This window comes from Falco biarmicus, chromosome 1 (genome assembly GCF_023638135.1).
Source record: "Falco biarmicus isolate bFalBia1 chromosome 1, bFalBia1.pri, whole genome shotgun sequence".
Taxonomy (NCBI): Eukaryota; Metazoa; Chordata; class Aves; order Falconiformes; family Falconidae; genus Falco; species Falco biarmicus.
The window spans coordinates 50,955,294-50,966,869 of NC_079288.1; the positions used below are offsets into that span (position 1 = coordinate 50,955,294).

The window sequence follows — 11,576 nt, forward strand, 5'->3', positions numbered from 1 at the left end:
AGGGTGGCTAGCTCCACACACACTTTTTACATCGTTGAGGACATCAGGCTCTGTGCCAAAGCGAACTCAGGAGCACCCCCAGGGAGCAGAGGCAGGAGCTGGCAGCAGGAGGGCAGCTGGGAAGACCCCTTGGCCCAGCTGGCCCTGCAGACCAGTGGGGGTCTATGCCAGGGCATCCATTTGCCTGGCAGGTGTTTTCAGGGGGTCGGAAACACTTCACAGCTCTGCGCATGTTCCCGGGCAGGGACTCCCATGGTGTGGGCCTCTGTGCTGGTTGGGGCCCGCAGGTGATTCTTCCTACTGTCAGTCACCTCTATGAGAAAGTAATTTTTTCCACAACGTTGCCCAAAAAGAGGAGTTTCTGCAGTATCCTCTGGAGGTTTCTACCCAGTGCCACCACAGACCCGTGGCCCCGAGCAGCGGCCGCAAGACGTGGGGTATTGAGTAACCCTCCCCTCAGCACCCAGGCACCCCGGCCCAGCCCAGCAGCGCCCCAAAAAGCCTTTCCTGCCTCGAGAACACGTTCCTGAAGGAACCTGGAGGTTTAGCCCTTCTCTGCCCGTTTGCGACCACCACAGAGCCCCACGCTGCCCTTGCGGGCCGGCAGGGAGGGCACCGCGGCGCAGCAGCCACGCACTGCAGCGGGACAGGGAGGCACTGGGGCATCCAACGCCTGCCACAGAGCTCTGCCTTCTACCAAGACAAGGCAGCCCCGGTCGAGGGAAGAGGAGCCCACCTCGCAAGGCACCTCCACGACGGAGCGGGCCCCTTCGCCCCGAACGCCCAGCGAGCTGCCGCCCCTCCCGCCCCGGCTCCTCAGGAGCCGCCGCGCGCCCCCCGCGGGCTCCCCCCGCCGGCCTATTGGCCGCCCGCCGCGCTGGGAGCGCGCTCATTGGCTGCGGCGTGGGCCGGGCGGGCGGGGCGGGCGGCCTTAAGGCTGCGGGCCCGGCGGGGCCGGGCGAGTTGGGGTGCCGGGGCCGGTCTCATGCAGTGCGCCAGGTATGCTCCCGCCCCGCCGCCGTGCTCCCCGGGTGCCCGCCGTGCCCCCCGGCGCGGGACCGCAGACCCCGCGGGTGCGCGGAAGCTGTACCAGCGCTCCCCGCCGCGGTGCTGCCGCTGGGGAGGGCGGGATCCTCCCGGCTGGGCTCCTGCGGCCCCCCCCCGGGGGAGCCGGGCGCGGTGCCCCCCGCCGGGCGTCGCCCTGCTGCGCCCCCCGGAGCGCCGGCGGGGCTGGGCGTGCGGCTTGCCTTTGCTGGGCTCCGCAGGGGGGGGCGGGTGGTAGCGGGGTTACGGCCTCGGGGTCCCCCATGCCGGTGGGAGCTGGGCTGTGCCCTGGGAGCGGCCCGAACCGGGGAGGAGAAGGGGGCAGGGAGCCCGAGCGTGCTCCGTCCAGCAGCCTGTCGCCTCTGAAAACTTCGGGCGTAGCAGCTGCCGCACGTCGAGCCCACTGCAAGAGGGTTACCCAGCCCTGGGAGCAGGATGGAGGCAATCGAAGGGTTTTGTTAAATGTAGGGGTAAATAATTCCTTTCCTCTGACTTGCATCTCCTTCCTAGGAATAAGGGAGGGAGGAGAGAGTGGTGACGTTCCCCTCTGGAGAGGGCCAAGCTGCAGGAAAGTGTCTGGAGGCAGAATCTGCTCTGCTGGCCTTTGGAGGGGCAGGGGGAAGGGCTCAGCCCCTGTACCCACGCAGGGCTGTCAGCCTTGTGCTGCTCGCTTACTGCAGCTCCCTTTCCTGTGTAAGCTCCTGTAATGATTTCCCTGCTCCCACCTTCAAAGCATCTGAAGTTTAAGATGGCCAACACCAGCCCCAAAAGGCAAACCTTCCTCTGTTGGCTGTGAGTTGGGCATCAGCAGGCTCTCAAGTGCAGAAGGGTATGTCTGGGGTATCAAATCGGCTGAAAAAGTTTGTAAAAGCACAGAGCATGGCCTGATAGTGGGTATGAAAAGCACTTACTATAGTTCTTAGCTTGAAAAAAGCTCCAAGTAATGCAAATCAGGCTGGCTATTTCATGCCTCTTTGTTATAAAAATGTGACTAACCAAGGCTTACTAAGAAACCTGACTTTTCAGCAGTTGTGGGGATTCAGCTGAATAAATTTCCCTGGGAAAAGATGTAATGCAGATAAAACTGGCCCAAGTAAGAGAGAGGTGTTGGAGGCTGCATTAATTTAAAGGAAGAAATGACCTATATAAAGTGTGTGTGAATTAAAAACTTGGCAAAACCAGGTAGAGATGAGCGGAATGGCATTAGTGGACAGGTGGATCTACTGTCTGTCTTGTACAGCTGCCCTTGAGCTGGAAGGAGGCAATGCAGAAGGAGTTGTGTTGGGAAGCAAGCTTTGGCACATGTGCTATCAATAAACAGATGCCCTTGCTGAATGGATGCTGTGGAAGCCTGCTCAGAGCTGCTCTGTTGGTGTTGCAGGGTGGGGAGTTAAAGCACTGAATTGGAGAGCATAGCTCTCGCTTTTTCTTGGCATGGGGGCAGCAATCGAGTACTAGAGCTGGCTGTGCGTGGCTTTGGCAGCTGGAGCTGTGCTGCATCACATGGCCAGTGGCTGCTGCTACTGCTCCTGGCTTGTCCTATTCTGTGTGGTGGGAGCAGCTTTGGAGCCTGGCTTGCAGCCAGATGGGATTTTTATTAAGGTAATACTTTGTGTTTAAGGTCAGCTGCAATGCAGTTGACTTAAGGGGGGATGAGTGTGATAAATCTGTCCAGTGGTTTATCCAGAGCCAGGCCAAAAAGTCTGCCAAAAGCATCTAGCCTAACCTTGGTGTAAGGGCAGGAGCGATAGGTATGATGTTCTGGGAGCTGCCTGGCTGCGGAGGCAACTCCAGGGCTACATCTGGCAAGGTGCTGGGTGGGAGCTTCCCTAGAGTGGGTGCACAGAGACGGACAGTGTTACATCCCTGGAGAACAGGCTGGGCACTGGAGGAGGGGAGCCCGTGGTAGAGGGGCACACAAGTCCTTGCCCCAAAAGGCACAGGCTGTTTCCAAAGGCTCTGTCAGCCTTGAGTAGGTGGGTTGTGTTTGGCAGAGCCCTGTGGCTATGTAGGTGTTTCCGAGGGGCTCGGTGCTAGCATGATGGAGGCTTGATGTGTGAGCTCTGTGCTGGAGGTAAAACTTTCTGGGCCATCTGAGCTGACGTCTGTTTTAAAGTGCAGTAGGGGAAAGGGGCTCCTCTCGGTGCAGAGCAATGTCAGCTGAGTCTCTACCCTGCTGCTGTACCAGACTGTTGCTATCCTTACAATGCCACTTGCAGGTATTTCAGATGGAGCAGTTAAGGGAGGCAGTGATGAGCGATACCTGTAGCTCAACCAAACGAGGCTTTTTAGCCTCTAAAAATACCAGACCTTTGGGGTTTTATGAAAGGTGAGGTCAGTTGCATACAGCAGCTTGTGACAAACTGAGTTCCTGCTCCTACAAAAGCATCCGATGCTCTGAGGTGAGTGCAGCAGGAATACTGCTTTATGTAGCATTGACATTTGATAATCTCTGGGTTTTGTTGACACCAGCAGGATTGAGCCATGGGCTTTGCTTTGGGCCAGAAATGCTCTGGAGCCTGCTGTTGCTAGCCTAGTAGGGCAGTGCTTGTGTGTGTTTTCAAATGGTGGCTCTGTCCCTGTAGCAATTTTAAGACCTCTTGTTCAAGAGCACAACAGGTTCTGGTCCTGTCACATCTGATGTAGCAAGTTTCTCACCACGTCTGTAAATCGCACCATGCAAGTACCTGCCTTTAAGCTTGAGGGACTTGTGGGGTTGGTGGAAGCAAGTTTCTTTGGGATGGCTGAGAAGTGGTGTAGTAATTGTCTGATAAAATTCATATTTAAATGCTTTTCTAATATCAACTGACCTTTCTTATCTTCTAGAGTACTAGACTATTTTCCTCACAAACAAGCAATGGCTGTGGATGTAGCAATGCAGTTATACCTGTGCTCCTCACCCCTGCGAAGAGAGAAGTGTGCCTGCAAAATTGCTCCAAAGCCAAGCAAGCCACTGCGGCCCTGCATCCAGCTGAGTAGCAAGACTACACTGAATGGACCAGAAGAGGCAGCAAACACCTTCACACACAACAAAGTGAAGAAGAGGGTGTCCTTTGCAGATAGCAGAGGCTTTGCTCTGACAATGGTGAAGGTGTTCTCGGAGTTTGATGACCCGCTAGATATTCCTTTCAACATCACTGAGCTGATAGACAACATCGTGGGTCTGACAACAGTGGAGAGGGACAGCTTTGTCCTGGATTTTGTTCAGCCCTCTGTGGACTACCTGGACTTCAGAAACCGCCTCCAGGCAGACTGCGTCTGCCTCGAAAACTGTATGCTGAAGGAGCGATCCATTGTGGGAACAGTGAAGGTGAAGAACCTTGCTTTTGAAAAGACTGTGAAGATCAGGATGACGTTTGACACCTGGAAAAACTTTGTGGATCACCCATGCCAGTATGTCAAGGATACGTATGGAGGGTCAGATCGGGACACATTTTCCTTTGACATCAGCTTGCCTGAGGGAATTCAATCCCATGAAAGAGTAGAGTTTGCCATCTCCTTTGAGTGCAATGGAAAGGTGTACTGGGACAGCAACAGGGGCACAAATTACAGGATTGTACGTTCAGAACTGAAATCTGCCCAGGAAGCTGTCAGCCCCCCACAGGGCCCTGACTTTGGCAGTGCTTTTGACCAGTTTGGGAGCCCTCGATGCTCCTACGGCCTCATTCCTGAGTGGCCCAGCTATTCTGGCTACGAGAAGCTAGGGCCTTACTATTGACCCAAGGACAAAGTCCTGATTGACTGTTGCTGGCGCGTCAGCAGGCCTGAAAGCCAGTCTGAAGGTGGAGTGTATGGAAAGGTGGAAGAAGTATGGCTCCACGTAGCTTTGCATAAGCCTCACAGCAAAACCAGATGTGCAGTGCTCTGCTGGCAGTGGGCTTGTAGTCAGGGAAGCGTCCCTGGCAAAACGGGCTGCCTTTCCTGCCCCAGCTCAGATAACTGGCTCTCTGGATGCTCAGAGGACCAGGAGCTGTTGCTCATGCATCTCCTCAGTGCTGCTACTCCTTCCTCTTCTATAAAGCTGCTAGTCTCCAGGGGAACGCTACAGTGCTTATATCGTCTGTTGAAGCTGCGTAGTGGTGGCTGGTTTGTATTGCTTGCCTAGTGTTAAAAGGCTTTTTCAGAATGTTCTAGTATTATATTTAGTGGGCTGTCCTTACAAAGCTGGCCCATGCCTGTCTGGTAATAGTAGGGGGCTTGTGGGGAACGGGGTCCTCTCCTTGCACGCATCCTTGTAGTGTGAGGCCCTTCCTGCTGGAGGCAGAAAGGGTGTTTTGGAGACAAAGAATGCGACTGTGATGACAGGAAATATGGCCCTGCAGCCTGCCATATTAGGAGACGTGTGCCTGTGCAAGAGGATCTGATCTGCTTAGTCACCAGTTGTTTTATCAGCTGATCTTAAAAAAACTCTCATTATATCCTTGGTGTTACCAAAAATAGAGATTAGCTGTAGCTGTGTGGTGCTTGTAACACAGCCATGGGTCAACAGCCTTGACTGCCTTCTTCAGAACCTTCCTATTTCTTTAATCACAAGTGATGGGTGATGCTTTTTTCCCCTTAATGGACATTTGAAGTCAGCTGTTGGCCGTGCTGGGCCCTGAAAATGCAGTTCTTCCTCCTATGGACTGTAAACCAGGGTTTTGTCCAGCTGGGGCCTAGAGTCCTGTGCAGGAGGCTGTGCTCAGGTGTTACAGGAGCTAAATACAAATGGACCGCATGGCTGCTCTGTGCTGTGTCTGTTACAAGAAGGTGACTGTTGTGTACCTGCTGCAGTGGAAGTGCCTTGACTGAGGAAGGGGTGGTAACATGCAATCCCAGCAATGCTTTGGGATAAACAGGCTTTGGAAATAACATTGCTTTTAAAAAAGATCTCCTAATGGTTTGTTACTGGGTGCCCTGGACTGCTTGGCAGCTAATGGCATGGCAGTCCTCACCTGTGAGGATGCTGTGGCTGTACTGGATGAACATCAATGTGCTGGGCCTGCCTCACTGTTGTGGCAGTAGCTGCCATCTCAACCTGTAAATGCCCGAACTTTGCATCTCTGTGTCCATAAGAAGCGGCTCACTCCACCTGTGCAAAGAACTAGCCATAAGAAGTGTGAGATGGGTCATCCTGACACCTGGATGTGAAACAAATCATAGATGTGAAGCATCCCCATCTTCAAAGAGGCAGCTTGTCTTCTAGGCCTGAGGTGAGGTGGCCAGCTTGTGCAGTGCCGAACAGCCTCACAAAGCTGCTTGGGTGCCAGCTGAGCAGAGTAACTTACTCCCTTGGCTCAAAGGGAGAGTGCTGAATAGTTTGTAGAAATAGAAGTCAAGGGAATCTTACTTTTTTCTAGTGCATAAGCTTTATATAATTTTTTGTGCATTGATAATGGCCTTTGGATGGGCTGGAGAGAAGCAATGGGCTAGCCTACCTAACTTCTTAAACTTAGCTTTTAATTCTGGAGACTACTGTATAAAATACTTAAAAACTATTTTACCCGAACTTAGAAAGGATACTGTGATCACTGTTGGATGCTGAAAGGAGCAAGAGCTTCCAGAGAGAATAGCTTCCCTTCAACTGCTCCTTTTCCAAAAACCTAACACCAATGCATGTCATAACTGTGCTTGATCACTTAGTCAAGGTGGTAAATCTGCTTGCTAGTCCAGAGCTCACCACGCTTGGTTCCTCCGTTCAAACAGCTTCCTGAATCAGCCCTTATAACCTGCATCTGGTCACTCTTGAAGGGACTGTTGCCTAGCTTGGCTTAAACCTGGTTTTAAACTTTAAGCAAGCTTGAGTGACACTTTTTTTTTTAAGAAGTTTATGGTGTTAATACTGTAAGATACTGACTGTAGAGAAGTCATGTTCTCCTAGCATGTTCTCAAGCCTATGGAGAGTTGTTTGTGAGCTGAATCAAGGCATGTATGTCTGGGGTACTGTGGATGGTGGTATCTCCTTATGGAGCCTGTTTGGTTTTAGGTTGTGGATGGGGTGTGTTTAGGAAGGAACGTGGAAGATTAGCTAGAGCAATGCCATAAGTAAAAGCTAGGATGGGAACTGACTATTTGACCAATAGCGGTTTAAAAATACTACTTGTGGCCTTTCCCTTTTTCCCTTTTCCATTGCTAATGTGAACATAGAAGCGAGGGGTTGCTTTCCTTGCTCTATGCCTGGAAGTGCCTTGTGGGGTGTTTTGCATGTTTGTTTTTTAAAAGATATTTTTGTACACAATATTCAAGTGGAAAATGCACTTTATAATTGCTGTGTAATGACTTTTAAAACTATGGTTCTGTTTTTATCTGATTGTTAAAATAAAGGTGGAACAAAATGTTGGCTGTGTATCTTGTAGTCATCTTATTTAAACACCCATGGGGCTGGGGAGGTGATTTAGACATGGGATTGGTTTCCTGCAAGTGGCTGTTAGCAGGGAGGAGCACGCATCTGTGGAGGAATCTGCTGCTTGAAACAGGAAATTTCAGCCTATTCCTGCTGCCTTTCTGTGAACACAGATGCTTCCAGAGCCTCTGCATGGTGGGAAGGAGAGGAGCCAGGCTCATGTCTCTGTGCTTTTAGGTTTCTCCACTAACCACTGTGTTCCTGAGCTACTCTTCACTCTTCTCCTGCTTGCAGTGCCAGGAACAGCCTTTTCAGGTTTTTCTGCATTTGTTTCAGGTCAGTCTCAGTTCTCCCCCTGCACCTGGCTTGATCTGGAATCAATGCTTTCTCTCTGCCTGGGTGCTGGGATGTGGTAGATGCTAGGAGTGGTGATGCAGTAAAAGGGTCAGGCTCTTTTCTAATACCAGGATCAAGTGAATGTTAGACCCTGCTTTACCTCACACTGCTTGTTCCTGTTGTCACTGCACTAAAAAGCACTTGCAGGAAACATGCCCCTTTGCAGAAGGGGAACAACTCTGGTGTAAATGCCAGCAAGGGCCAGTTACAGGATTTGACCTGGCTTTGACCGCAAAGACCAGGACTTGGTGATGGCCTGAAGGTGTTGTATTTCTAACAATCAGCTACTGAGCTGGGTGGGTTTTGCCACTTACAGATAAGGTAAGAAGGGAAGCTGGGAAGAGGGCGGGGGAAATGCTCAAGACTGTCTTTGAAGATGGTCTTTGTGTGGGCTGGCCTGAGGGGCTATGCAGGCAGTACTTCCCATGCTGCTACAAAGCCTTGCAGAGAGTGAGCTTGGCCTTTGCTTTATAAAGAAATGAAACTGAGCACCTTCTGACTGTGGCTATTTCTGAGTCTCTCGCTTTCATAAGATGAACTCTTTCCAGGGTGTCTTGCTTTCAGCAGCAGCTGGGTAAGGTAGTATGGGATCTGCATGCACCTGGGAAAAGGGTATTGCATGGTGGTTCTTGCTGGCCTGTGATGTTTTCCTCCCCCGTGGCTCAGGGGAGCCTGCGTTGGTTGTCACCCACTGCTGTTTCTGCACAGAGGCCCTTCTGGTGGTGTCTTTGCTGTGGGATTCTTCAAGGGGTGGCAGATTGGCCTAGAGGTGGAAGTTATATGTGTGTGATTTTTCACATGCAGGTGGGTAAGAGAAACCCTGCCTGTAATCCCTTGCCTGACAGCAGTTATGCTGTAACTAGTAGCATGAGGCAAAGGGCTTCACTTTCTTGGCAACCATCTACCACTCCCTTTTCTCCCCAGGTTCTTTGTCATTTCTACATCTAACCAACTGCTGTTGAGCACTATTAAAAATGCTTCAGGTTTATTATCTTTTTTTACTACTGTTCTTTTAATCAAACACGCAACACAGGTCTCTTAAAAAAAAGAAAAAAGCCATCTGATTATTGTTCTGGTTTGGGGTGAGTGGGGAAAATAACTATCTTTAAAAGCTATTTGTGCCCCAGCACATCCTCAGATGACTTTGGTGGCTTGGCCTGGGCTGCTTTCACATTTGAACACTGGCCCAAGCTCATGAGTGAGACAGCTGCAGTCAGACATTTACTGTAACAGTTTTGTGGCTGAAAACCTTGTGTGATGACAGCTTCTGTTTGAGAGATAAGGAAGTCCAAGCAAAGCCTGTTCGCATCCAGGGCAGCCAAGGAGACGTGCAAGCATTAGAAGGGCTAAGAGAGTTCTTGGGTTTCTCCTAATGCCCCGGTGTTACTTGCTAGAGCATGCAGGCCGTGCAATTTTTGCATTTATAAAGCCCTTGGTGGCAGATATGAGCACGTGCTGTTCAGTATACAAAGATTTCTTAGAGTGCTCCTGGCATCCCCTCCCAGCCTTTGCTCTGAGGTTCCCAAACCTCTGTATCCTGAGGGTTTTTGGTGCCACCTCTTGGCAGAGATAATTAAGCTGGGATGTCATATTGATCTGTTGCCGAGGTTATTTGGAGGTTCAAGTTTCCTAAGTCTGTCCTCCACGGACAGCTCTGTAAAGGGGAGGGCGGCCAGCGTTCCCCTGGTCCATCCATCCCCAGCTCCTTTTGCCAAGCACAATCTCCCGCTGGCCCAGGGGTGGTATCCTACAGGGGAGCAGCTCTGCTGAACCACTGCCACCATGGCAGCCTCATCTAGAGCACACTGGATTGCAAGTCCTGGATGCTGTGACAACGGCAGGATGTGGGCTCCCTGCACCCACATCCTGGCAGAACAGGGTCAAAAATATTCATGAAGTTTGCTAAAAGTAGATCTAAGTGCCCCAGGAAGAGCACCGGTGAGCGTTTGCAGCTCTCCTCCCATTCTCATGCTTGCTAAGAGGGTTCTTGCTAGGGAATATGGGCAGCCGGAGTTGTTCCCAGCCTTGTCCAGCTTCCAGAGCAGGGCTGGTGACACGCTGAAAAAGTTCATTCTGAGGCTGCTCGTGTATTGAAGAAGATCCTAGAGTTTGGGTTTCAACACTTAATCAGAAAGTGAGGCTCAGTTTCTAACCGAGCACCAGACAGCAGTGTGAGCAGAGCTACAATTGAGCCACGAGCCTGAACGCGGGGAGTTGATGACCAAAAATGTGGGAAATCCAAGAGAAGCTGACTGCTTTCAAGCCCCACAGGGATGGTTCAGCCTACCATCTGTCTCTGTACAGGTGCTGTATGAGCACCTCACATCCTTGCTTTAGATATTTGCCAGGCCAGACTGAGCATGGGGGATGCTCCGGTGAAAAACTGCCTGCAAGCAGGATATGATACAGAGGGTGGGAAAAATCTCTCTGCCAAACCATGGGAGTGTAAATCCAGCTAGTGCTTTGCTGCTGGAGCAAATTTATCTCTGGTGTTAAATGTAGTTCTTACAGGCACTCAAAGTGGAGAATGACCTGTGGAAGATGTGTTTGCCTGGCTAACGGGGGGCAGCAGGAGCGTAAGCAGGGGGAAGACGGAGTGCATCATTTCCTAACCACAGTGTTTCTTCTTTGGTTTCCCCTCCACAAATGAGCCTCATTGAGAGACTGGGTCTTTGGGGGTGTGTCTCTTGTCTGCAAGCAGTGCTTGCTTTTTGTCACGTACCATGGGGCTTCCTCTTGCTCTGTAGTACCTCCCTCGGGCTCTACAGCAGGGCATTGCCCTTTTCTCCTCTCTCTTACACACCATGACGCTGTTTCCATGGCTGCCAGCGTAACCATCACGAAGTCAAGTGTGAACTTGGTTTCACAATGCCTTCCGCAAGCTTGCATGTGGTCTAGGGGCAGGAAGGGCACTTGGGTGCGGTGGGAGGGGGCTGCGCTAAGGACGCAGCTCTCAGCAGCACTGAGGGCACCCTGCGCCCCTGGGAACAGCACAGAGCTTTGCCATAAAGCCAGCAGCATGGGGCTGGGTTGCGATGCTCCCAAACTCCCCTAGTATTTCCACAGACTTGCTCCTACTGGGCAGTTTGTCTGGCTCTAAACTATTGCAATAAAACATATTTACGTCCTTGTCTCTTTTTGATGGAACTAGGCTTTAAACCAGCTGCTCTGGCTCAGCAAGGTTCTGCCATGCTGCAGCCAGAGAAGCTGCCCAGCCTGTCTTTATCCTCCCCCTTGGAGGGGTTCTGCGCCAGACAGTTAGCTGTCCTTAAAGACTTGCTATTGACATTTACACAAGGCTTAAAAAAGAAAAAGGGTGCCTTTGTTGAAAAATAATTGCAGCTGGCATGTTCCTTTGGTACATATAAGTCAGAGCAGTCACCACGTTAAGTACTTTGGCTCCTGGAACAGGGATACAGGCAAGCTCTTTCAGCCAATGCATTAGTCACAGATCTCCTCTGCTCCAATGCAGCCATGTAGTCTTGGGGGGAGGGAAGGCTCAAACTTCATAACTAGGAGAAGTTTCCCCAAAAGAGCATAAGAAGAGGGTGAAACATTCAGGATATCTCCATAAATGCTTTTATAGCTTCCAGCTATTTCTGGTGTGGGAGTCTTCTTGAGACCATGGTGATGCCTGTCTTTATATTTAATGAATCCTAGACAGGTTCAAGTGGGAAGAGATCTCTAGATGTCTGCTCCAAGCAGGACCACTCTCACACCTAGCTGAGGTCACTCAAGGCCTCATCCATGTGGATGCTGATAACCTCAAGTACGAAGATGCCACCACATCTCTGTACCCTAAGGGCTGCACTGC

The 11,576-nt window shown here is 51.2% G+C and overlaps 1 protein-coding gene across 3 annotated transcripts; it reads left to right on the plus strand.

The window, feature by feature from the left end:
• Window positions 1–930: 930 nt before the first annotated feature.
• PPP1R3B (protein phosphatase 1 regulatory subunit 3B) lies at window positions 931–7,363 on the plus strand. Of its 3 annotated transcripts, XM_056351971.1 has the most exons (3): window positions 950–999; window positions 1,555–1,873; window positions 3,871–7,363. In XM_056351971.1, exon 3 carries the CDS (start codon window positions 3,902–3,904, stop codon window positions 4,760–4,762), a length of 861 nt encoding a protein of 286 aa, XP_056207946.1. In that variant the 5' UTR covers window positions 950–999; window positions 1,555–1,873; window positions 3,871–3,901; the 3' UTR covers window positions 4,763–7,363. The 3 variants fall into 3 exon arrangements, with proteins under 3 accessions (XP_056207928.1, XP_056207946.1, XP_056207936.1); XM_056351953.1 differs by lacking the exon at window positions 1,555–1,873 and having other exon boundaries at window positions 931–999; XM_056351961.1 differs by lacking the exons at window positions 950–999; window positions 1,555–1,873 and adding an exon at window positions 1,881–3,446.
• Window positions 7,364–11,576: the final 4,213 nt, after the last annotated feature.